This window comes from Equus asinus, chromosome 5 (genome assembly GCF_041296235.1).
Source record: "Equus asinus isolate D_3611 breed Donkey chromosome 5, EquAss-T2T_v2, whole genome shotgun sequence".
Lineage (NCBI taxonomy): Eukaryota > Metazoa > Chordata > Mammalia > Perissodactyla > Equidae > Equus > Equus asinus.
Genome location: NC_091794.1, coordinates 37,799,933 through 37,827,078, shown reverse-complemented (window position 1 = coordinate 37,827,078; position 27,146 = coordinate 37,799,933). Strand labels below are relative to the sequence as shown.

The following is a 27,146-nucleotide window of genomic DNA, read 5'->3' as shown; positions in this document are numbered from 1 at the left end:
TAACTTTTCTGAGCTTCCGTTTCCTCAGCTGCAGAAGTGGGGGATAATCACATTTTGCCACACAGCTCTGTTAAAATGACTAAACAGGATGACTTCTATAAAATGCCTAATCCAGTAATTGGGACACAGTGGGTGTTAGCTGATGAGTGCCAAGTCAGCAGTCAGGATACCATGGATCATTTTCAAATGTATGCAATATTTGATTTCTCTTCCTTGGCTCCTTACTCACTTGTTTATTAAGAAAGCAGCTTCATAATGCTTCAATCAGGATTGAAGTTTTTAATTAATTAATTATTTTTTGGATGAGAAAGATTGGCCTTGAGCTAACATCTGTTGCCAATCTTCCTCTTTTTGCTTGAGGAAGATTGTTGCTGAGCTAAAATCTGTGCCAATCTTCCTCTACTTTGTTTGTGGGATGCCGCCACAGCATGGCCCAATGAGCAGTGTATAGGTCTGTACCTGAGATGCGAACCCATGAACCCTGGGCCACCAAAGCGGAGTGCGTGAACCCAATGACGATGCCACAGGCCGGCCCCTTGAAGTTCTTGAGACTACGCTATGACTGCACAGCAGCACATACTGAGCCCGTATCCTTCTCCCAGTCATTGCCTTATTAATAAGTTCTCAGTGACAGAAGACCAGCCCCATAGTATGTGAACTAAAACACAGCAGTCTGGTCACCAGAAAATAGGGCCCCTGCCAATAAGACCCAGACACTGAGTTCAGCTGAGATGTCTCCACCACTCACTTACAGTCATGTCTCCCTTGCTAGAAAGGAGAAGATGCACACAAACACCACATGAATCTTACCTCAACTGGGGGTGTCTCTCCCAGCAACAGGTTATTGAAAATGGTAGCATAATCACCATTGAGATTCATCAGTTCCTCATGGGTGCCTCTTTCTGTGATACAGCCTTCTTTCATGAAGATGACTTCATCACAATCAGCCAGGTACTGGAAACAAAGGCAGGGACAACGTAGTGTTGCTGATATTTGTGCAAATACATCCAAACACCCATACCTTAGCTCAGTGGTTCTCATGTGGATGCGATTGGCCTCCCAGGGGACATCTGGCAATAACTGGAGATCTTTTTGGTTGTTACAATTTGGGGAAGAGGTACCACTACTATCTAGTGGATGGAGGCCAGGAAGGCACAGGATAGCCCCCGACAATGAAGAGCTATCTGGCCCCAAATGTCAACAGTGCCAAGACTGAGAACCCCCGCTTTAGTTTATTGTCCCTTGAGAAGTATTTCAAAGAGCAGTTCCTGCAGTTTTTGACATAAATCTGCTGATGGAGTCACATGAGCCTTGCATTACACTTCACGCCCTTTCATTGCACTCAGAAATACACATAATTACAGACCTTCTGTAGTAGAATGGAGGCTTAGCCCCCTAAACTTGACAACATATGTGAAGCAGATGGCAACATCCTTGAGCTGCTCTACCAAGTGTCTGCTAGTCATGGAATGACAGAGGGAGAAGAGCTTGTTTTCCCTAAACAGTTCCCACTTCCATATAGATATTAACACGGTTCTTTCCAAACCATCTCATACTCAAACTCCACTTTCAGCCTACTCCTCTCAGCCCTTTTACTTACTGATTTATATGCAAAGCTAACATGCTCCAAGGATCTCTGATTCAGATGGCCATCTGGTACATTGGTACAACAAGCTTTATTTGTATAACGGGCCAGGGGGCTGTTTGCTGAGGAAATGAACACTGATGATTCCAGGAACCTCTATGGAGCCCCGTGAAGGTACCTGGACCAAGCCCACTTCCCTGTTTCTGGTTTCCCAAGTCAAGGTAGGCAGCCTGGGGAAGAAAGCACCATACCTGTAACTGGTGGGTAACAAACAGAACCGTCTTGGACTTGAGGTGCTTCTGGATAGCACTGTTGAAGATGTGGTTGCCCACGTGGGCATCTAAGGCACTGAGGGGGTCATCCAGGATGTAGATGTCCCGGTCGCTATACAAGGCCCGGGCAAGGCTGATCCTCTGGCGCTGCCCACCACTCAGGTTGGCTCCTCGCTCGCCAATCTACGAGGGCCCAGAAAGCACAGTGAAGCCTCCAGCTCAAGTCCAGAACCTTAGTGATTACCCCAGTCACCTCTCCTCTCCTCCACCCAAACTGGCTCCTTCTACTTGAATTCCCCACCTGCATGAATGGCCTCTGTGATCCTCCAGGGCCCACATGGGAACTAGGAGAGTCAGCCCAGTCACCTCCTCCTCTCCCACAACCATCTGGTTATTAATCAAGCCTATATCTGGCCTTCCCACTCCCCCTGCACACCCCATTCTAATCCACTCTCCACAGGCAGAAAGATCTTCCCAAAACACGAAGCTGACCATGTCTCATCCTTGCTTAAAGCTCTTCAAGAGCCCTAAAGGATAGAATCGAAACACCCAAATATGGTGTACAAAACAGGCCCTTTGCCCCCTGGCTCCCCAGCAGGTCTCAACCTCCACTGCCAATCCCCCTACCACCCATGGGATCAAAGCCATTTTAAAGTGTGTGTCTATTATAAACACACAAGACTACTGTCATGCTTCTCCTGTACTGTATCCGCTCAGTTCTGGCATCCCGTCATCTGAGAAACCTCCCCCACCATCTTCTCCACTAACACCCAAAAGATAAGGCACTCTTTTTCATCAGCTTATTTTGTGCATATATGTTTGGGGGTCTCATCCTCTCAACTGTAAGGGGTTTTTTTTCTATTTGAGGAAGATTAGCCCTGAGCTAATATCCACCACCAATCCTCCTGATTTTTTGCTGAGGAAGATTGGCCCTGAGCTAACATCTGTGCCCATCTTCCTCTAATTTTTGTCTTTATATGTGGGACGTCACAAGCCACAGCATGACTTGATAAGTAGTGTGTAGGTCCGCGCCCGGGATCCAAACCAGTGAACCCCAGGCCACCGAAGCAGAGCGCATGAACTTAGCTGCTGTGCCACTAGGCCAGCCCCTCAATTGTAAGCTTTTTGGGGCATCAATCATTGTCCTATTCATTTGTATTTCCAGTGCCTGGCAGTTTCTGTGGCTGGCACATAACAAGTACCTGATAAATGTTACTAAATGAACAAATGAATAAATCGATTGTCAAATGGTAACTGGCTCTGTATTTTTAAAAAACATTCAATTAATTCAGAGGTTTTCAAACTGGAGCTTGTATCAGAATTATCTGCAGGGCTTGTTAAAACAGATTGCTGGGCCCCACCCCAACAGCTTCTGATGCACTAGGTCTGGGGTGGGGCCTAAGAATTTGCATTTCTAACAAGTTCCCAGTGACACTAAGGCTGCTGATCTGCTATCTTTGACCACAATTTAAGAACCAGAGAATTAAACCATTCACCAAGTCTGGTTTGAGAGATTTAACTGAAGTCAGCTGAATAAGTGCCAGCCCCAGAGACCTCCGGGGCAGGTCATGGGAGACATGTATCAACACTGAAGAGCACAGAGGAGTTCCAAAGACACGCCTTCGGAAATGGCTCCAGGGCAGAGAACCAAAGAAAGATGGATTTGTTCTAAAGCCTCTTTCTTCCCAATGCAAGAGGGCTCTCTACAGACTGTATCTGAGTAAGCAGGTTGGCAGAATAAAGTTCAGGGAGAAAGCTCAACATGCACATGCTTGACTGAGGGTTTTAAAAATGAATAGTGTAGAAAATATTAACCCTGAACCAACAACAGGATTTTGTTTAAAATCTACACGACATATGAAATATTTATATGCTTATTTATTTATATATATTTTATATATTATATTGATTTACATATATTTTATATACTTTATATAATATATAAAAATACATATTTTTATATATGTATAATATATAAATAAAATATTTATATGTTAAAACAGGTGGTGTTGATTCTCTGCCCTAAGGAACAAATGCTTTCCTAATGTAAAGTACCAATAAAAGTAAAACTGCCTGTGGAGGTTCTTCTCCCACACATTTCAGATGCACTCCTAGGAGGTGGCTCTGGCATAGCCCTGCCACCCATCTTCCAGAATCTTCTCTGCTAAACACACTGCCCCATCACGGGCAGAAGGATCCTACCTCAGTCAGGTCACTGTTGGGAAGAATGGCCAGGTCAGGCCTTAGGCAGCAGCTGTTTAGCACAGAGTTGTATCTGAAGGAGACAAAGAGACCTAACATCAGGGACAGGGTTGGAGCAGAGCCTGTTGACTTGGGTTGCCTTGCGTCTCACACGGCCAAGATGGAAAGCATGACAGAAACCAAACATTCCTTGCCTTTCTTCATCAAATTCCTTCCCAAAGAGGATGTTGTCTCTCAGAGTGGCATTGAGGATCCAGGCCTGCTGGGCCACATAAGCGAAGGTTCCACTGACTGCAATGCTGCCCTCTAGAAGTGTCATCTAGGGAGACAGACACCATCCAATGGCATCATAATGCAAAATCATCACCCTAAGACAACAGAACCCCCCACATTCCACAAGAGAGTTGAAAGTTTTGGCAATTTCCTTGGACGCTTTTTGGACCCAAATCCAGACTTCACCTTTGTCCCATAGAGAGCTTACAGCCGCAAAGAAAATCAAAGTTCTCCTTGCTTATGTGTGATGGGAGCCCAGGAAACCCATGACTTGAATGAACAAACACTTCATCCAGCAACCCATAAGCTACTTTATAGCCTTTCTTCCTAATTGCAAACTGTTTTAATTAAGGGAAGCACAAGCGGAAGGCCCTTTTAGAATTCCCCTGGGGAGGATGCTGAACGGATTTACAGCTAGTCACTGCCTCAAGAAGAGGGCAGGCCAACTCATCTACAGAATAAATCCAGGCTGTTGGCTAGACTAGGTGCTTCTGTAAAGTGGGGACCAAAGGGAAAAAAAATTCCAGTTAGATGCCAACTAATATTATAGAGTATCCATACAATGATGACGGACCCTCGCCTCCAACATGAAGTGACTGTATGATGAGCCACATGCTTTGAACTGTGTTTTCAGTTGCAGTGATTGATATGAATTGATTTATCCATTTTGTCCTCTTTCAGGGTTCCTTTTGGGACCAATAGTAGACATGTGTCTTGGGTTAGGAATGCTATAGCTTGAAACAAAGTTTCATCAACCAGCCTACGTAGCACTTGCACATACAAGCTTGTCGTCTCAAACACCATAACGCACAATGCACACGCACAGGTGTACCTGCCACAGACCGTAACACAGTGGGACCAAATACTCATACACTGGTAAGCACTCTGATACACACTCAAGTGTTCAAAAACCCAAGGAGGCTCTACTGTGGAAACCCAACTCTTCTGGCTGCTGTAGCACCAACATCCCACACTGCAGACTGCTAACAGAGTTAAACTCTAAAGCAGCACGGTTGACCAGCATTACTAGCCTCTCTGGCAGAGAGGGGGCTGTCACGATTTGATCCAAAAGCAAAGACCCACTCAGTTTTCAACCTGAGTTGAAAACTATTTTAACCATTGCCCACTCAACCCTCCCCCTCCCTTCACTCCTCCTGTCTCTCATCACTGGCCCCTAAATCTAGCTGATTATCAGAAATCAGGTTTTCGGCTTTTTACAAAGACCAATGGCAGGGCCCAAGCATCGACGAATCTCATAAAGTAAAAGAGGAAGGGGGGGCTGCCACTCCAGATGATTTGAACACAGCCTTCCTCAGACTACCCCAGGCACCACCAGTCTCGAGGAAAGCCACAACTCTTACCAATTGTGACAGTGACGATGAACAAGACAAAATATCCCATAACCTGGATGCTGTAAAACACTCTTCCCCAACCCCTTCTCCCGTTTGTTTAATTTCCTCGGTATGGATACATGATTCAGAGGACTTCATCCATCAGGAGGTAGGAATAATCTCAGGTTTATCCTCATCTCAACGATCTAAGTCAAGCTAGATTAATTCAAGTTGAAAAGCAGGTGGAAGTACCTTGGGTTTTTGTTTTTTTCCTGATTATTTGGTTCTAAAACATACTAAAAGATAATTGGTCTTAGCTGGATGACCCTCCTCTCTGCCCCCACTGTAAACGCTGACAGCCCGCTGCTGTGCCCTCTGCACACTCTTCACTCGTCGCCTTCTGCAATGCTTGGTGTCTAGAAGGTCTAGCTCTCCAGCTAGACGGTGAACTCCTTGAGGGCATAGCTCTTTCTATGGTTAGGCTGAAAACGGAGTGAGGCTTTGCTTCTAGATCAAATCGTGACAGCTGTCTCTCTGACAGGGAGGCAGGTCAGGCTGGTCAGCCCGCTTCTTCCGTTTGTTGGCAGTCTGCAGCTTGTTCATCTCTTATCTCTGACATTTCCCAACACACTGGCACACCTATGGCACTCAATAAATATGTGCTGAATAAAAGAAGGCATGAGAAACAAATGACTCCAGCTGGGTATTAACAAGTCATTCATCAGGTGTCCACTGAGCCCGCTTCCAGATACAATGCTGTGAAGGGGTGGGAATGAGGTTGCATGATGCAGACTAAGGGTTCATTTGGTTTCTCCCTTTCCTGTCTCTCTTCAGAAAATAAGTTCATTTTTCCTGAGACCCTTGCTAAGCAGAGCCCAGAGAAAGAAGCAGGAAATGCCAAGCACAATAACAAAATCTTACCTGGCCTAAAATGGCTGAAATGAGAGAGGTTTTTCCACTGCCCACACTGCCACAGATTCCAACCAGTTTACCCTGGACAAAGCACATAGGGAGAGGAAGGTCATTAAGAGACTGCTGACCACTCATCTCTAGGGACTTCTGATTTCTTTGAGGAAAAACACATTAACAACTGCCCATAATATGGGAACTGTCATCCTGATGAGCCGGCAAGACACTTACCTCTGTTTTCTCCCTCATCAGAAACCTACTCCATAGGGTTTCTGTGGGGATACAGTGAGCTAACAGATGTGTAAGCCTTTTGGAAAAATAAATATGCCACACACATTAAGTATCCCACATCACTTATAGAAAGGCCTAGCCCCCTTTCTACTTTGTCAGTAACCCTCGTTGTCTGATTATCTGCCGATTTTTGCTGTTGTTTCTGGAAGAGAGGCAGGACTCTTAAAAATTATTTTACTACGACTTTTTTCTCCAGGGTCTATAAATTGTTTTCAATAAAAACTATGTGCACTGTTGTTTCCATTTTTCTACAAAAAATTTCCAAGAATCTGAGGAAGATTTATATCATAATCCCACATAAAATAGAAAACCAAGCCTGTGACAAACTGAATATCCTCAGGCAAAATAAAGAGTTCTCAATGGGAAGTGGTAAAAGCTTTCAAGAACAGATGATTTGTTTACCACTTGTTTACCAACCCTGTGCTGGCTCAAGTCCCGCAGCGAAGGAAGGAATGAAGAGTGGCAGTGTGGAAAGAGCATGGATTCTGGACGCAGCCAATGTGCCTTTGAATCCCAACTCCACTAGCATTTGCCAACTGTGTGATCTTGGCCTTGTTATTTAAACTGATACTGTCTCTCTCTCTCTCTCACTGGACTTTGAGCAACTTGAGGGAAGGAGTCATCCTTGTAGAACAAGGACGGGGTCTGGTACTTAATAAAAGTATGTTAAACAAACAAAGGTTTTGACACGGCCCAGGAGCTGGGAAGATTACCGCCTGCTGGTAATGAGGAGACCAAGTCACAGGTTCCATGTCTGTTCCGGTCAGTTAGGTTTACACAGAGACCACTCCTGTTATGATGACTAAATGGTGACTAAAGGAGACACCAACAATGAAGTAAGTGCCTTTGGCAAGAAGACATCAGGCAAACATTAACTTCCCTGCCCCTCCCTAAAGAGGAGGGCTAGGAGCATTACCGTGTCTCCCTTCAATAGCTAGAGGTCTGTCACGGGAATGTGGGCTCTCAAGGGCAGAATGAGGATCATCACATACATAGGAGAAGAGCAAACTTCAGCTGAATATGAGGAATAATCCTCTAATAGAGCTGAGTAGCAATGTAGTAGAGCTGCCTAAAAATCAAGATAATCATTATTAAATACAAGGCCTGTTGTTATGAGTTAACTGAAGTCAAAACCTGACTTGAGCGCCTTCCAGTGATGAACTATACTAGTTGTCTCAGGTGGTCTCACTCAGGACCATCTCCCTCTCACTTATAGCGCTAAAGAGCTGGGGGCTTCGTTCTCTCTTCCGTCTAGCTCTGGATCTGTGTAACATGCCTCTCTAGTCACACGGCATTAGAACCCACTACTCCCTACTTCCAGTTATGTAGATAAACCTTTCTCACCACTACCGTTGGTCCAAGACACCCTGGGTTTCTCCTGGGTTAACTGTTCTCCTTGCCTCCTTCCTTGTTTCCCAGCATGCTCCTCTGAATCCAGAAGCCAGGGTGACTCTCTCAAGTCAGATCTCATGTCGTTTTTCTGCTCCAAACCCTCCAACGACTTCTCTTCCCATTCAGAGTAAAGCCAAAGTCATTACAGGGGCTCTGCCACCCAAATGCCTCTCTGCCCCCAGCATCTACTATTCCCCACGTTGCTCACTCTGTGGCAGTAGCAGGCACAACGCAGGCTCAGGAGCTTTGCGCTGTTCCTTCCGCCTGGAATGCTCTTCTTCCCTCAGACACCCACAGGCTCACTCTCTCACTCCCTTCAGATCTTCGCTCAAACACTCCTTTTTAAATGAGGCTTCCCTCAGGCAGCCTGTTTAAATTGCAATCACACCTGCTCGCTGCTCCCTTCCCCTTTCTTCATAGCCCTCATCGCCATCTGACCTACAATATGCCGATCCTACTTGTTCACTGTCTGCCTTCGCCCACTAGGATGTAAGCTCCAGGGTGAAAGGGATTTTTGTGTTTGGTCTTTCCCTGCTACATCCCCAGCCCTAGAACAGTGCCTGCACAGAGCTGGCCCTCAAAAAACGGCTGTTGAATGAATGGATCCATATCCATCTGGGGCCCTCCGGATGATGCAGCCCTCAACACGCTGCTGGTTCCCAGGCGTATTCTGTATCTTAGAAGCCTTGAACCTGGAGTCTCTGTTCCAGCCACTCTACAGGAGGGCCTCTGAGAGACTCTAGTCCTGTGCTACCTGGGCCATGACATCATATTCCAAAATGATCCTTTACTCACGTTAAAAATAAACAATTACCACAGAATTGTCGATGACAGCAGCACTGAGAGTACCTATTACGTGTCAGGTTCTGTGCTGTGCACAGCCTATCAGTAACGAGAAGCCCACACAGAGTTTTAACAACCAGAAATGATTATTACAGCTCACATACAACTCTAACAACCAGAAATCTATTCAGGGCAAACTCTCAGAAAATCCACTTGAATGCTTCACTGCCTCGCTTGTAAAATGAGCATCTCATGGGATCAGTTGTTACGAAGTTCTATTGTTAAAGGCCTAAATATTCCTTTTAGAGGTGGAGCCGCCCAGATTTGCTCTTTAGTTCAAAATCACTTCCAGCCACAAAGTATTTTGCTAAAAGGAACACCGGCTGCCTCCTCTTCCACAACCGAGCCTCGGTAGACAGACGGGGTGCAGGCAGAGGGCGGGGAGGCAGAGGGCGGGGAGGCAGAGGGCTTACCTCTTCGATTTCCAAGTCGATGTTGTACAGTGTCCTCTGTAAGCGGAGGTTGCCCAGGTGGATATGCTTGCCCTCTTCCTCCTCAGGACTGGGCCGCTCGTCACTGTCCAGGAGGAGGTGTCCCTTCTGCTCTGCCAGCACCGCCTGATGCTCAGTGCGCTGCAGCTGCCTCACCTTCTCTTTCTTGCCCCTGGCAGCCCTCTTGTCTTTTTTCGTTTTGGGGGTCAGCTTGGGTGAGTTCTGGATACTGGAGTGGGAGAAGTCCCATGCCAAGGTGGCATTTTTCATCTCTATCTTGATGTGAGGACTGGCTGGTTTTTTCTTTATCATGTGAACCTCTTCCATTAGAAACAAACTCTGATAGGAGTTGTGAGAGAGGTGCAAAGATGAGACACTGGATCAAGACCAGGGAGACAAGCCTAGGGCGTACACTCACGTAGCAAAACACATCAGGCTATACAGTGGAAGGAAGCTGAAGGGCAAAAGGCAGCTCATTAGTGTAGCCCAGCCTCAGGCCCATCGAGAGGTCACAGGGGTGTGGGGACACCCTCAGGAGGGACAGGAGCCTTGTCAATGGCCCAACACTGCACTTGCAGTTACACGCTAAACTACCTGTTCCTTTTCCGCCAGTCCAATGTGGACCAAAGGACACTGAGTTCACCGGTCTGCAGCCCTTTGTTCTTACCCAGGAGTCGCTGAGTCACAGGTAGTAAAATGCTAGCAGGAAAACCAAGGGGCACACTGCTCTCCTACACAGACCCTCATCCCTCTGTTTCCCTTCCAGACCACTCCTGCAGAACCCCAAGCCTGTGCATTTCCCTCAGCTCAACATAGCACAGGTCTGGTGGGAGAGGCTGAGCCGAGACTGTGATGAGGCCTAGCTAGCTCGGATTAGAGAGAGTAGCGAAGGTTTCATCAGAGGTAGAGTACATCTCGCCAACAAGTCCTCACGTCTTCCAAGTCCCGCCTTGAAACTTGGGAGGATTCAAACAACCAAAGGAACGGACTTGCATGGAATTGAAGGGTATCTGCCTCAGACACACCCTTGGAAAGAGAACAAGACTCTGTCCCCCTACTCATTCCTAGAGTCCCACTGAGTTATGTTAGGGGAAGGAAAATGGAATGCTTGAAAAGCTAAGTGTTTCTGACATTAGATCTGAAACACTGACCATAATAAACCTCAGTCCAGGACTTACATGTGCCCGTGACTTTCAACCCACTTCTAACAATTCTCTTAAACCAGCGATCTTCTCTATAGAACGCTATCCCAGTTGGATTCCCAATATGATAAAAAAAAATAAATAAAACCTTTATAAAATAACATTAGAAAGTCTTTAGAGAAAAGATGACTTTTATGGTCAGGACTCTGCTTAGTTACTGAGAACCCCCAAGTATTTTAAAGTTTGCAGGTGCTATGAAACGTAGCATATAATCCTCTTCCCCAAGATCAAGTCCTTTCTCCTAGATCCTAAACTTCTAAGCTTGCTCTTTTCCTCCCTTAAGTAACCACATGTCCTATCCGTTCCTAATTCCCCATCTTCCCAGAAGCACCATGGTTCTAAATCTCCTGGGTAATCTTCACTCTTGGTCAACCTTAGGGTTAGTTTTCTGAAAACAGCTGCTGGTTTCATTTATTCGGACACTCCCTGAGAAGACAGAGCTAAGAATAACACGCCAAATATTCTGACCACCTTCACAGAGTAAACCGTACGCTGACAGCATTCCCATCATTTCTCTTCCCTAAAAGTTACTTAAAGGATCTTTTAGGCCTCAACAGACTATTAAAAACGATGCTAGTGCCTCTAGTCTGAACAGCTCCCACGGGCTCCCTGCAGCCCCACCTTCCTCCTGGGAGGGTTTAGGCCTCACTTCACTGCCCGGACATGCTGAGGCACACACACCCTCCCCACACTTGAATTTGTATCTACTTGCATTTGCACCTGCCAGGACAACAGAATCCTAGAGGGACAGAAACCATAAACCTCAACTTGACCACAGGACACCGACCATAAAACACACCTCTCATTCACTGGAAGAATCAAGTTAGAACGTAGCTGTTGAGCAGAAGAGGGGACTGCTCATCAGGCTGCCAGATAAAACACAGGACGCCTAGTTACATTTTGATTCCAGATAAATCATGAATAATTTTTTAATATAAGTATGTCCCATGCAGTTATTAAGTGGGTGTCCTGTGTTTGTATTTGCTAAAGCTGGCAACCCTATACTGGTGACAATCTTATCAGAAAAGTCACAAGGTGGCTTCTCATTGCCTTTCTACAAGTTATCCTCCTCCTAGGAGGAGGAACAGGGAGAGAGGGAGGAGAGAGAGGGCGAGGAGCGGGGAGGACAGGGAGGAGCAGCAGGGAGAGAGAAAAGAGGGGAGGAGAAAGGGAAGAGGAGGGGGAGCAGGAAGAGGAGGAGGAGGAGATTACCCAGAGAAACAAGCTAGAAAGGGACTAAAGTCTCATGGGGCATATCGTAGAGCTGTGGGTGATTTTGCTTCTATTATTAACTCTGAAGCTTCCTGGATAGAGGAAGGAGCAATAATGCAAAAAGCCACCTGCTAATACAAGTTCTCACTAGTAAGCGAAGAAAAGACAGCTCTCAAGAAACAAGGCGAGATACTATAAACTCCTATTCCTTCATCCAAAACGCCACCAATTCCACCCACTAACAAGGATAGAGAAACAAACAGAGGGACAAACTTATGGTCAAAACATTTGCCTTCTTCCACGGCTGGATATTGTGGGCTCAGCAAAATACAGCTCTGATTACAATCAGACTATTTCTTTTCCTACGGCTCTGGCTCTTGGACTTCTAGCAGCCAGGCCGGGGTGGTGAGGGAGGGCATGGGGTGCATTCTTGAGGACTAGCTTTCTTAACCAAACAAAATTCACCTGGTTAACTGTAAACAAGTAGAATACAAATAAGTCTTAGGAAGCTATTCTCCATTCTTCTTAAGAGAAAAACCCAGTTTGTTTTCTCCTGAACCTCTAAGGTGATGCTCTTAATCCTTAAACACCTGAGCCTCAAGCCTTCAAGCCACCAGCACTGCTTCTGTATTGCTCTCACTAGCCAAGGAGGATTAGCAGGAGCCACTCCATGCAGCAGCTTTGTCAGGGAAGTCCAGCCCACACAGGTGCTGTTCCTCCTCTTTTTTTTTTTTAAGTATTAATCACCTTCAAATATCTATCTCCCTCCACCTTCCCGAATATATCTTCTTCTTGTATCACTGAAGGCACAAAGAAGAGTCAAGGCTTGATCAACTAACCCCCTCAAGAAAAAACCTGATCCTTACTGAACTGAACTGCACTCTTCAACATGATCTCGTTTTATGACTATTCCCACGTCACCGCATTCCTTGCATCCTGAGTGACAACCCCAGGGCAGGAAAAGAAAGTATCGACAAGTGCTTAGCAGCATACTGACCAACTGAAATGCCGAGAGCATTCTGGTAGAGGCAGACGGCAGGTCAGGTGAGGAAAAGCTGACAGTCACCTGACAGCTCGGGTCTTCCAGGTTCAGTCACTTAAAGGCCCAGGAAGTTAGGACATAAACCACATCAGGCCCAGGCCCAGGGACTAGCTCTGAAGGGGAACTGAAATCCTGGGAGCCCACAGCTATTTATTTATTTGAAAAAGTCCCTTAATTCAGTCTCCTCCACTCCTCCTTTCTTACCAATCTGCCAAAAGGCTAGAGGTGAACAGAAGTGCAGACAGCCTGTGTGACCCGCTGGAATAAAGGCGGCCGTTAGTTTTGCCAGGGACAGCTCCTGACACCGAGGAGGGCAGGGGAGCCACTTACCTTAAATCTGTCGACAGCAACCGATGCTTCTGAGAGAGATTTTACTGAGAACGGTGTAACTTTCAAAGCAAAAGTCATGGAATTGAAGACAGTCACCACGGTGAAGGCCTGAAAACAGGAAAAGGGAAGAAACTGAGTCTGATCAGGCTTCCAATGAAAATAACAAGATCTCATCAATTTCCTTTCAGGTTTAAAGAAGGCTGCAACTTGACTGCCAAATGTTAGTACAAGTCAGATACTCTTTTAAAAAAAAAATACCTGTTTTTTGTTGGCGGGGATGGGGGTGGGGGGTTGGTGAGGAAGACTGGCCCTGAGCCAATCTGTTGCCAATCTGCCTCTTTTTTTTTTAATTCTTCTCCCCAAAGCCCCAGTACACAGTTGTACACCCTGGTTATAAGTCATTCTAGTTCTATGCGGGATGCCGTCACAGCATGGCTTGATGAGCGGTACGTAGGTCCGCATCCAGGATCCGAACCAGTGAACCCTGGGCTGCCAAAGTGACGCGTGCGAATTTAACCATGAGGCCGGCCCCCAGATACATTTTTTTAAAGGTAGAGTTTTTATGAGAACTTCAATTAAAATTCTCAGTAATCTGAACCAAAGCACAATCAGTATTTTTGGAATTAAATCCAAAGTTGGGTTGAGGACCCGTACACTATTTGTGCGTTTGGGCTAATCCCTATGCTTCCATTTCTCGGCTTAATCACATGAACGCAAAATCCAAATCTAGTAACAAGAGGACCAGAGCATCTCTACACATGATATTTCCAAAACGTTCCCAGCCCTGAGGGCTCACTGACCTGTGCTGCAGTCAGGTCGAAGCCAAGGGTCATGTGAACAGAGAACGTCACCACGCTGGCAATCACCATCACAATGGGAGCCACACCGACAGTGATGCTCTGAAAGTACCCAGCTTTTTCCAATATCCGACGTTCCTCCTCTCGGATTTCTAAGAATAAAAAGCAAGTCAATTTCTAAAAAGCAAGTCAAAAGAAAACATGGAATATTGCTCCTCTGTCAGCAAACAAGACTTGGTAGGTCTTCAGCTACACATAGGTTTTATTTTTTTATTTTCTTAAAAGATTTTATTTTCTTTTTTCTCCCCAAAGTCCCCTAGTACATAGTTGCATATTTTTAGTTGCGGGACCTTCTAGTTGTGGCATGTGGGACGCCACCTCAGCATGGCTTGATGAGCAGTGCCATGTCTGTGCCTAGGATTCGAACTGGCGAAACCCTAGGCCTCCGAAATGGAGCGTGGGAACTTAACCACTCAGCCACAGGGCCGGCCCCACACACACAGGTTTTAACACGATATTTTAACACCTATGATGCAAAAACTAGGTCAATACAACTATCAGTTACTATCATTAAAGCAGCACAGAAGACTGAAGTTTGAAATGGATCAAGTCACAGGAATGAATCTAACAGAAACCAGTCACTACATCTCTGTATAATGATCATCTTCTGCCTTAGTCTGATTCTTACTGCAAATTTCTTATGTTTAGAAGGAATGAACACATTAACTGGACCTGCAATTGGCAGTTTTGTCTGCTTACCTGGTTGCTGTTTATTTCTTGCTTAGGTATTTATAGGAAAGACTATACAACAGTAAAGGAGAATTAAAAAGGAGCTAAGATTTATTAGATGCCTACTGTATGTGGTTGCTGGGAGAGAGGCTTTCACACAAAAAGCAGTAAGGATGATTGGAAGGTGAGTGAAATACAATTTTTGAAGGTGGAATTATTTTTCTTAAATATTTGCAAAACTGACACCTTGTTAATGGAGCAACCGCAGAGTACTAAAGACCATGGAGGAGGAAGCATAACAAGAAAGGGGTGAGGCATTTTCAAGCAAATTTTCAAGCATAAAAGTAATTCTTCTGAGAAGCTATACATTGACCTTAAAGGTATTACCACTGTCCAAGACACTGGGAACTATCTTTAGAGCTAGCTCATAAGTCCTATTTTAAAAAATCCAACTCATTGCTTTAACATTTGTCACATGCCTTGCCAAGTCCATAATGAGCAAGAATGTTCTTTTCAAACTCACACACGCAGGTAAAGATACCAAGTCAAGGGCTGAAGGATGAATGGAATTTCACAAAGATGATGATAAAACTATAGAATTTGAGAGCAAGAAGGGACCATCTGTGGTCACTCTGCCAACATGCTTGGCAGATGTCCATTTAGCATCCATTTATTCCATTCAATTGGCAACGAACTTACTACTTAGTGAAGCAGCCTAATCTACTGATGGACGCCTCTGAGTGGTCACCTCCTCTGGATGACCACTCATAAATAAAGCCTATGAACTGGACACAATGTTCCTGAAGGTTTCATCGACAAACCAAGCAGTGAAAATATAACAGCCTCCTTGATCTGAACTCTGTATTTCTATTCAATCTAAAACTGCACTAACTTTTTAACTGCAGTGTATTCAGGTTGGCTCACGATGAGGTTATGGTCAATTAATAGCCCACATCTTTTATATTTAAATTAAGTTTCAACGTAAATATGCTTGGTTTTTTTAAACTGTAAAGTGCCTTTAAATACATCCTCCTTAAATTTCACCTTTTTTAAGGCCCACCATTCTGACTTTTGTTGAGGTCTTTTTGAACGCCCCGTCTATGCTAATTATTCCTCCAAGCTTTGCAGCGTTTACCTATTAGACATGTTTACGTCTGCATTGAATTTATGGATCAGGATGGGGTCAGGTACTGAGAACCTTGTGACTCAATATAAATCAATTATTTGAAAAGATAAAAACAAAACGACAAACCAAAAAACTCCTATGAGTGAGTGGCAGAGCTAGGCCCAGAGGCCAGCTATCCTGACCCCCAATCCAGCTTCTCCCTACACGGCCCCAGGATCTCAGACCTAACCATCTGTGGTGCACATGCACCCAGAGTGAAGGGGGTGGAAGTGCAGCTCCCAGCGGCTACCTGATCTTGTTTTCTGTGATATCTTCATGGCCAGGACAGAAAACTATGGGTGGCATGAGAGTACAGATAGGGGACTTTCAACTGAATGTATTACACAGCACCAGCTGAGTTATCTTGGGGGGAAAAAACTGCAGTTTTCTTAGGTCTCAATTTCCTCATCCATGAGACGATGTTGTAGGTTCAAGTCTCTAAGAGCCCTCTCAATGTAAAGATCATAAGATATTATAAGAACCTAAGATATTATGGTCCTATGATATTAAGATTCCTAGTAGCTAACGTGCTCAGGAAGCAAAGAAGCCAAAGGACTTCTCCCATACACACATATAAAGTTGTTAAACTCACTTTGAACAATCTGAGAAAATGCTTTGACCCAGGCATACATTTTAATAAATTTAATGTAGGTGAGGACTTCATTCATCTTCTGGACACGGTCATCTGTGGTGGCCACACATTTTCTCCTGAAATATGCAGTGATCCGTGATACAAACATCTGAAAGGAAAAGCAATGTCACACCAAATCAGAGCTTATTCAAACTTAAAAACTGTCTAGTCTTTCCGGGAAATAAATGTGCTTAAGATGATTATAAATAAAATGAGTATTGTGGACTTGTACTGTTTTTTAAATAAAAGTGGCCTATTAAGTTAAAAGTGATCAACTATTATTTAATTTGTATCCCTTTGTAAGCAGTTAAGATAAACAAGTATTTGTTCTCAGAGTAATCACAGATATCGAGCTCTACCAAGGGGAAGCCAGAGAGCCATATCAGTTGACGTCAACTTGAGACAGGGTAACTCAAATATTCCTGTATTCCCTGGGGGCAGGGTTCACCTGCTGGCCTTCTCCTTCACTCAGACTCTTTTTTAATCTCTTTAGGAGACACTGCCTTTATTTGAGTGACACCTTACTTCTTCTCCAGTCAAAATTCCACCTGTATGGAATGAACACTACCTAGCTCTTTCTAGACCTTTCCAAACCAGGTATCTAATTTGAGGAAATTTCCAATCAGAGATGTGATACCTCAGTGCTGCCTACTATATATAACCCACTGGAAGTAATTCCTCTAAGGAGAAGCTGCCAAAATACAGCAAAGAATGCTTACTCACCATTGCTGGATAAAAGAGGATAAAAACAGCTGATCCTAGGAAACCTGTTGGTCCCAGAATAATGACATTATAAATCATGCCCAAGATGGCAACAACGGGTCCTCCAGCCAACAAACTGCCAACGGCGGCTGCCTCAAACATCCTCTGCCCGTCGTTGGAGCACAAGTTGATGAGCTACGAGACACAAAGAGCAGTGAGAGGATCCCGCAAGGACGAAGGCCTCTTGTCTCAGGAGGAAGATGAAGGACAAAGCAGGGAGCCAACTGAAAGAAAGAGCTCAAGCCAGTAGCCTTCTCTTTGCCCTAAAGCAAACACCCCTTACTCACCTCACCCACGGACTTCTCTTTAATGTTCTTTAACTTAAGGATCTTCTTAAATGCCATGGTTAGGATGGCCCCCCGCAAGCGGACAGCAGTTCGGTAATTCAATGCCCAAGTCAGTGCAAGCGACCAAGAGCGCACGATTTCCGTCAGGAGGAGGCCCAGGACCAACAGCAAGCTGTACTTGAGGTTAGAATCTGTGACCTGGGTGTACTCCAAGAGGTGTTTCACCACGAAGGCCTACAGGGAGAAACACACACCGCCGTCAACATCTCCACAGCACCCACACACTACGCCACAGTTTTATGTTAAGTTAGAAAGAGGAGGCAGCTCCATTGCACAGTGATAAGTGCATAAGCAGAGAAAAACCTTCTTGGAGGACCAAATATTCCTGACCACCTGCCTGCAGTAATTTACTCAGGGCATTTCCCAGGAGGTAGGTCTAATTTGAAACTTTCTTCCTTAAGGACACCACCCAAACCATTACTCTTTCTAACGTAACATAAACCTGTTCATGAGCTGAAATTCATTCTAAACACACGGTCATTAAAAAGTATATATTTGACCTTATTCCAGTATGTCCACACATCGATACATTTCTTAAATGAAATTAAGACCTCTTTTTTGGATCGTTTCAAACGTGCTTATTTGATAAAAAGGAACAGTGTACCTACAGTTGGACTGGGGAAGAGTGAGAAGTGCATTTGCAAAACATTCCTGAAAATAAACATCAGCAGTTTAATAGTACAGAAGAGAGCAAACGAAACAGACTATCAAAAAATCCAGAGACCCCCCCCATGGGCCCTCCCCACTCCCCGCGCCCTCCCAAAAACAAAAACGTGTTACCTCAGGTAGCATATGTCTAACACCACCTGCAGTGAGGGAAGGCAGCCAGCCCCCAAGAACCACCGAGTGCCACCTCCAGCTCTGAGGTCCTGCAACGCCGGAGCACACACTCACACAGGCACATTCAGCGACAGGATTAAATACCAGGAAGTGGGAGGTAAAGTACTTTTATTGAAAATGAAAAAAAAAAAAAAGTACCATCTTCAAAGAGCATCTCACAGACACTGTACAACAGGAGCATTGCGGTAACAAACATGGGAACATACAGAGTTATACAAGGCTAGCCATCTAACAGGTCATCTGGCCTCCGACTGTAGTTTTAGCTACACACAGTGGAAATACAGAATAAAACCAATATCTGTTTCCAGAGTCCGGAGTAGTACATCAAGCTGACAGCACTTAATTGGTTAGGGCTCCTGACGTGGCAGAGAGTGTGCAATGGAGTAGATTCTCCAGGAATAAAGACCTTGCTGCTAAGGAAAGAGAATTAGAAAACAAAACAAAACTAAAAACGCCCCCAAAAGGTCACTGCTTAAAATCGCTGGTGCTATTGGTCCACTAGGCTGTGAGGAATGACTTCCGCTCAGGACATAATTCAAAAATCTAGGCCTCAAGGAAAAACTGGTGGCATCCTTCAGTCTTTTCAAGTCCTTGCAGCTAAAATGGATCTTGCCAAAAATGAAACAAAACAAACCACAACAAAAGAAAGCCAAAACCAGTCCCCCACCCTGAAGGAAGAAAAAAAAATTAACGAGAAACCCATCCACCCATCTACCCTGGATCCTTATAGCAGAGGGCGCTGTAGCTGGGAGCCAGCTGTGAATGACAGACAAAAATGGAGGTCAGACACAATTGTCCTGAGGCAGCTAATGCTGAATTCCAGAACCCAGACTCTCTCTGGGTTAATTGGTATTTCTCGTTTTTCCTGCGAGGAAATTAATACCAGATGTCCACTAGATCCTAAGAGATCCCCTCCAATCAGGTTTATGTCAAGTCTCAATAAATAACCTGCTCAAATAAATAGGATAATTCAGATTCCAAGAACTATGGTATTTCACCTCTCCCCTCCCTCAGATTTTTAGGTTTATATCCATTGTTTGGTCACCACTGTATACAGCTGGGTTGTTGGTTTACTAGCAAGAAGATTGGCTTCTTTTCCAGTATGCAATCCAAAATGTGGAACTGAGTCACTGAGTGGCAGGGTCAAAACCCCATTTTCCTCACGTGAAGCAACTCAGTAAGATGGCGGCGCAGTAAAGCATTTTCTCACACACCTCGGCACCGATGGAAGAGTCTCCAAAGGAAGGCGTGAAAGGACAGCAGGTTGTAGTTTGGGGTTCCTTCCTTCCCATAGCTTTATGGTGCCATTTTTCAGCACCGGATAATAGCATTAGTTACCTCCCAGCGGGGAGGAGCAGGGGAAAGGTATAGACATAAGGAATGCTTACACTATGCAAAACTTTCAAAGGAGGGGGGAAAAAGAGGAAACAGCAGATTAAAGAATTTTCCAACACATGTGGTTTTTTTAAAAACAATTACATTTCAAACCATTTTGTATGGGATAAAGCAAAAAAAGGTTTTCATGAAAAAGCCAACCAAAATTTAGTTTTAAAAAGTTACAAATTTATCATTTCAATTTAAACAAACTGGGAGAAAACTCGAGACTGTCAGCATAGCTGTCTGGCTGTGGAAAGCATTCCCAGTGAATAAACATTACCTTACCTGAACTCTTGGCGAGAGACTCTGCCCAGCTTGACTCTCTCATTCTGACCGCGGAACACAGCCATCCTGAAAATTCTAAAGAACAGCTTCTGTCACTGGTTCCACTACAGAGACACACCCCCCAGATCCAGATCCTGACAGCACCAAGCAAGCTGCAGCTGGAGAGAGGTTGGAAGGGTGGGGAACTTACCTCTCTAGAGGCTTTTCACTGTCCTTTTCCCCAAAAGGCCCTTGAGCAGGGTGAGCATTCACCAAGAGATCGCACGCAGGAGGGAGCCTTCCCTGGCTGATCTACGGGGCAGATGCTAATTCTTTACCCACAAATCATAGGTCAGGCCTTTTAAAACAGGTTGAATCCAAGGAGGCCACAGACCATCTCTGTAAGGTTAGCAATTTGGCCATTTTTATTAAATCAGGACCATCCCCTTATAGACTGCGGTACTCCATTAACATTATGGTGACCCTTGGATGTCCTGCCCAGAGCACTGGTCCATTGATGTCACTGAAACCTTGGATTATCTTGATCAAAAATGTCCAGCCTTGGTTGGCCAGCTGTTTAAAAAAACAAAACACGATACAATAACTTGATTATGTTTCATTTGTTCTGCACACCAAGGTTCAGTGAGGCCTGAGGGGAGATAAGAAATATGACACCATATTTGGGGAGTCGGTTCATATATAGATTCTGTATGAACAGACTAAGCCAGTTTGAAAGTCGTGCCATATTAGAAAATGTGAAAAAATCTAGAATGGACGTTCCTCGAAAGGACTTAAATCCACAGACGGAAGGTATGCTCATTGCTAGCACTAATCTCAAAACCAGTCTGATTCTTCAATTTCCAATTAAAAAGAAATTTATTAGAGTTGGAGCTCCAAAAAACAGAAGTTTGCATTAATTACAATTTTAAATCTTTTTATCAATTAGAGAGCTTGTGGATGGATGGGATCATTGCTTTCTCGATCATTCCAGGATGGAATCCCATGAAATAACAGGGGCCTTAAGGTGCTCTTCCCCAAGAGGGTAGAGAGAAGGAAAAACGTGCTGCTGTTTTCCTGTTAAAGGAAGGTTTCAGCTTTCCCTGGTGTCTAGAAGAATTTACTAGAGATTAGTATTCCAGTGCGCTGTGCCTTCAAAGAGAGATTAAGGAGAATGCAGATGCTCAAGGAAGTGACTAAGGCCCCCAAGCTGAACATGCATAGGTACATTTTTTCCCCAAGAAAAAAATTAAAATCCCAACAATCTATGGAATTTTTCTGGGGGGGAGGGAGCCAGTGAAATTCTTGCATTGGCCAAATGGAATCAAGAAAGCCTGTACACTGTGCCACCCAGGTGAAAGAATTCTACAAAAGATCAGAGCAGCCACCAGCCCTGTAGTGAAACAATGACAGAAGCTCTTCTTGGGGGAAGCTGGTCCTATGAAAATGTTTGCCATTTTGGTCAATAACATAATATTCAGTTACATGGTCCCTCTGACTTAAAACTTATACAAAAGTGTGTTAGTTGGTCAATTAATATAGAAACCCAATACCAGAAAAGTAGAGTTCTCTGCTTCAGAAAAGAGATCAACATTTTTAAAAAGGTATCCATCATTTAAAAAAAAAAACAAAACCAAAAAACAGAAAAACTGCAAATTAGTTTTACCTAAATCACCATGCATCTTAGGCACATACTTACCAAAACCATGAACCTGCAGCTTACCCACACATGGAAAATGCACAGTATAAGTAGTACTACTGCTCCGATGCCTCAAGGCAAATATGTAGAGAATAGATTTAATCAAAGTCTTAAGTGTCAGGCAGCATAGCAGGTGTAAGAAACAGGTGTCCAGAAAACAGTGTGAACATCACTCTCTTCCCTACTCTGCTTCAGTACACACAAGAAAAAAACCAAGGCTGCCACCCCAACACTTGCCACACAGTTTATACTATAAACCAAAACTTAAAATGGATTCTAGGTTAGACTCTAAAAACCTCAACAGCCTTCTGAGTTTCTTCAGGGCTCATTTGCCACAGAACCAACACACACGTGACAACTCTGCCACCGGGCATTCGGTGTGTCACCAGCACTGGCTCAACAGCCTATGCCACACAATGCTGCTCTCGCCCACGCACAGCACTGCAAGACACATCTTCTCGAACCAAGACTGCCATTTCATGTCAACACACAGCAAAGAAGCACAGTCCTGTGCAGAGCTGGAATCACTCAGTTTTACCCCCGCCCCAGGAAAGCAAACCAGTTCCATTTCTTCTCTGATAACATGGGCCCCTCATCCTTCCAGCTGCTGACAAGCCACCATTCACTCCAAAATCAAGTGTTCCCTTTCAACAGACCTGGAGGCATCTCTAAGGCTGCTAACTAGCCCAAAGGTGAGTACAACCCCTGCAACAGAACAAGAATGTTAGAGCTGGCCATGGCCGGGCCCCTGGAGACTGTCAGAAAGAATGGTTAGAACTTACTGGTCCACTGAAGCCAGCCAGCTGCGTGATCATCAGGCACACGATGGAGAGGATGAGCCTGGTGCGGCAGAAGATCCACACAACCCTTCGGAGGGAAGCAGCGTCTGGCCCAACTTCATTCAGCTCTTCTTGCCACAGTCTCTCTAGTCTTAACAAGGGCACATGTTCTCTGTTACACATCTCCACAGGGGAATATACACACCCTAGCTTCCCTCCTGCCACCACTTTTTGTCTCCAGGCTTTGACACCACTCACACCAGTCTCTCCTTTAAAATTACGTACATAGTGTTCGCCTTCTGGAAAAAAATACCCTTCTGGGTAACTACATATTTACCCTGTATAGGGAGCCTCTCAGGATACAGAAAAGGATGAGAACGAAAGTCTTTCCTTCCACCCTGAAAAATTATCCCTGAACAGAATTTGTTTGTGGATAAGAACTTTCTTTCTCAAGGGTCCCCAACCCTTCCTGAAGGATCCCGTGGTAAAATGTAAAGTTGTACACTAGATTTTAATCATGACAATCAGCTACCATAATAATGTATTCTGTCACAAGGCAGCAACATAATCTCCCTGCAGACTCAGGAAGAGAAGCGGGGCTGAGAGAGAGAGAGAAAGCCCGTGGTTAAAACAGGATCAAAGGTGAAATAGGAAATAAAGCAGAAGAGCAAAGAGAAAGTCATCCCCAGGCTACCCTCCCTCCATAGGATAGCTGAGAGGCTAAAAGAACACAGAGCTGTGGACTTCACACTGGCAGACCCATACTCCTAGCTCAGGCCCTACGCATCCGGTATGTGGGAGACAAGGGTGGACCAGAGACGCCTACCTTCTGCAGTTCACATCAGAAGACTCGTACTTGGACAAAGACCACACATCCTCCATCGAGAGCTCCCCCTTCCTGTGGGCCGTGCGGGCCAGAGGAGAAAGCCAAGAAAACGTCATACAGGAGAAGAGCCCAGCATTGTCCACTGGGTGCTGGTGTCTAAGGAAAGAAAACCCACAGTGGAAAATTGTCACTGCACATGGAGAGGCTAGCCAGCATTTATAATACACTGTTTAGTAAACACAGCTCTGACTAAAAACAGGTCTCCCTAAATGGTCTAATCTTAGCCCACATTTTCAAAACTGCTTTTGGTGCTTCACGGACAAATCATTGACCAGAAGAGTCTCTTACTTGGATGTGGTCCGGATGGGCTTCAGAGCACTTAAGCCATGATGGTACTTTCCCTTGGGATGTTCCTCATCCAGGATTCTGAGCTGAGAATGCATGGAAGCATCCAGGGAAAGGCCTTCAGCTCGGGCTGCTGTTTCCAAGGCATCTTGGCATTCCAACTGTTTCAACAGACAAGGAGACAAGGCAAAAGCAGTTAATGAACATGAGAAAAACAGAGAGGGGCAAATCTCCCTGACACAGCAGCTCAAACTGCAAACGAGATTCATCCTACCTGAGAAATCCCAGCATCAGAGTCAAACACTAACTTGTATGATATGAACTTCCTAAGGAACATGTAAACCAGAGACTTAAAACTTCTAAACAAATAGACTTCATGAGCAGAAAGTACAGAGTTCCCATGTACCTCCTCATCTCCCCCTCTCTTCTCAACCCTCATGATTAACATTTTGTGTTCATGTGCTACCTTTGTTATAATTGATGAGCCAAAACTGATAGCTTATGGTTAACTGAAGTCCAGAGTCTACATTAGGATTCACTCTTTGAGTTGCACATTCTAAAATTTATATTTTTATCATCAAAATGTTTTGGGGCTGGCCCTGTGGCCGAGTGGTTAAAGTTCTGCATGCTCCACTTTGGCAGCCCAGGGTCACAGGTTCAGATCCCAGGCGTGAACCTATTCCACTCATCAGCCATGCTGTGGAGGCATCCCACACACAAAGTGGAGGAAGACTGGTGCAGATGTTGGCTCGGGGCTAATCTTCCTCAAGGAAAAAAAAGAGGATGTTTGGCATCGGATGTCAGCTCAGGGCTAATCTTCCTCTCACACACACACAAAATGTTTTATCTTTCATTTCCCAGTGTGGACTGAGAGTCAGTTACTTCACTACTCACTGCAAATTCTACTGCCCACTTTGGGGGACAAAAACTTCACACTCACCCCCAATTAGACAGCTCTGTCATGCAGGAAAAACCAGAAGGTATACCTGCCTCCTCTCTCTCTCTTACCAGCAACAGACAGAGCAGAACAGGGGCTCTCACCCTGGCTGCACAGCGAGAGAGCTCCAGTACCCACATTTCTGCAGCATGAAGCAGAAGGTGTCACGAGTTGAAATACAAAGTTACACATATTTACTATAAAGCTTATAAATACCAATTAATCATATTAACAAAAATGCATATAATCCAAAGTCTGACTATGGCAGAAGAGGGTGGGCCAAGAATCTGGACACATCTGTCCCCATTTATTCTAAAAGTAATTCAAAGTTTATGCCTTCCTGTTGGAGAAGCAGAAGCATTCTTTTCCTCAAGTAAGGATTCTAAGTACATCATCTCTATCTCACATGATCACAAATATTTCCAGCAATAATTGTGAAAGAGCAAGAAAGAACAGATCTCTAAATCAAGAAACAGGTGAGCGGTGCAGCACCTGTCTTACACAAAGCAGAGTCTCTATTTTTACACACCACTTCTTTTCCACACAGAACAGAGGCAACTCCACTATGAGCAGAAATAAAAGGGCAGAATTCGTGCATGAGGGTCACCTGCATGCCCAGGCAGCTCTCTCCTCAATAGAATAGCTGAAGTGCGTGCACAGTTAGGCGTCTTCAGATGAGGCATGGCTTAGTATCAGACAGTACACTGCCCCAGCAACTGGGAAGCACATTTTCTTCCTTCAGTCAAAGGCGAGGTGGACCAGTTTCAAAAGAATAATACCACAACACGACAAATGAGTCAACACCAAGAAAAGAATCAACTCATATAAAGTCCTTAGGTACAAGGTGAACACTTACTTAGTCGTTAAGGACCACGGCACCTAATAATGAACTACAGGTGGCTGAGATTCAAGCATGCAACAAAGGTGTTTTGTTTTACCTTTAAGCTGCTTATAAGCACAAGGGGAAGAAAAGAAAATCACAGGGTTGAGAAAGAAGAAAGATACACCAAAAATACAAACATACCTACTACAAGGAAGTAGAAACTGAGACTAGGTACAGGGTAGGTACAGAATGTTACAAGGACCAGACTTACTCGGAAATCCAAAGCTTCAGAAGAAGAGAAAAAAATTAAAATAACACAACTTCAAGTGCCCTTTGGATATCTGCCAAAATGGACTACATGCTGGGCCATAAACCAAACCTCAACGAAATTCAAAAGACTGTGTACAGACTCTGACCACTCTGGAATTCAATTAAAATTCAGCAACAAGGATAACAAGAACATCTCCAATATTTAGCAATTATGGAATACACTTCTAAATAATACAAGTTAAAAAAGACATCAAATAGAAATTAGTAAATATCCTGAGCTAAGTGGTAAGAAATGATAACACATCAAAATTTGTGGGATGAAGCTAAAGCTGAGAATAGAGTGAAATTGTGGACACTTTAAAAGCATACGTTAGAAAAGAAGAAAGTGTGAAAAACCAATGTTCTAAGCTAGGGGGTGGTAAAATTTTCTGTAAAGGACCAGATAGTAAATATTTTACGCTTTGTGGGCCAAGAGGCAAAATTGATACTATTAGGTAGGTACCTGTATTACAAAAAGAAGTTTCCACAAAATGTTTACTGACAAAATTCAAAACATAGTAAGAATAATTGAGTACAATTTTTTGTAATACAGTTCTACTAATGAGAAGAATGGAATTCTTTTATAGGGGAATAACATTTCACTTAATTGGAGTTTAAAATCATTTTCCCTTCATCAAAATCGACTGCAAATCTTCATCTGTTAATGCTGCCTTGTAATGAAATTTCATAATTTCATCTTTGAAAATGTCTTTTCACACAGATAGGTACTCCCAAATACTGAAAATCAATCCACGAGTATATGATTTTAGTTGAGCATATTCACCTCTTGAAAGGCATCATAGAATTCTATTCGATTTTTCTCTTGATGTTTGCCTTTATCCTCCCATTACATGCAGACTAATCACTTCCAATTGAAAGTTAGGTGGAAGCTACTGAATGGCACAATTAAATGGATTTATTTTTATTGCGGTAAAACACACATAACATAAAAATTGCCATTTTTACTATTTTTAAGTGTACAATTCAGAGGCATTAATTATATTTACAATATTGTGCAACCATCGTCACTATCTATTTCTAAAATAAATGGACCTTGAAATATGGCAGTTTCCTTTGTACTTCATTGAGGTTCTGAAACACACCGCTGGAACCGTAACTTAAGCCCAGAAAATATATCCACTACAAATTTGTACGGGAAAGGAGATCTCGCTTCTTATTTCAACTTTTGACAGCATGAGACGTA

At 44.1% G+C, this 27,146-nt stretch overlaps 1 protein-coding gene across 6 annotated transcripts in view; it reads right to left on the bottom strand.

Annotated features, from left to right (window-relative positions):
- ABCC5 (ATP binding cassette subfamily C member 5) overlaps nt 1-27,146 on the bottom strand; it is an 84,993-nt gene that overhangs the window by 35,679 nt on the left and 22,168 nt on the right. For 3 of the 6 annotated variants that reach the window (XM_014846204.3, XM_070509330.1, XM_070509329.1), the window contains exons 3-16: nt 23,877-24,034; nt 23,529-23,684; nt 22,706-22,853; nt 17,687-17,920; nt 17,361-17,534; nt 16,599-16,746; nt 14,116-14,264; nt 13,316-13,423; nt 9,512-9,868; nt 6,585-6,656; nt 4,254-4,378; nt 4,060-4,132; nt 1,837-2,040; nt 811-954 (exon numbers count right to left, since the gene is read on the bottom strand). In XM_014846204.3, the coding sequence (XP_014701690.1) occupies nt 811-954; nt 1,837-2,040; nt 4,060-4,132; nt 4,254-4,378; nt 6,585-6,656; nt 9,512-9,868; nt 13,316-13,423; nt 14,116-14,264; nt 16,599-16,746; nt 17,361-17,534; nt 17,687-17,920; nt 22,706-22,853; nt 23,529-23,684; nt 23,877-24,034 (2,250 nt within the window). Of the gene's footprint in view, nt 1-810; nt 955-1,836; nt 2,041-4,059; nt 4,133-4,253; nt 4,379-6,584; nt 6,657-9,511; nt 9,869-13,315; nt 13,424-14,115; nt 14,265-16,598; nt 16,747-17,360; nt 17,535-17,686; nt 17,921-18,354; nt 18,374-18,677; nt 20,324-22,705; nt 22,854-23,528; nt 23,685-23,876; nt 24,035-27,146 lie in introns of those variants that run through there. The other 3 variants (XM_044771177.2, XM_014846209.3, XM_070509331.1) reach the window with 3 other exon arrangements.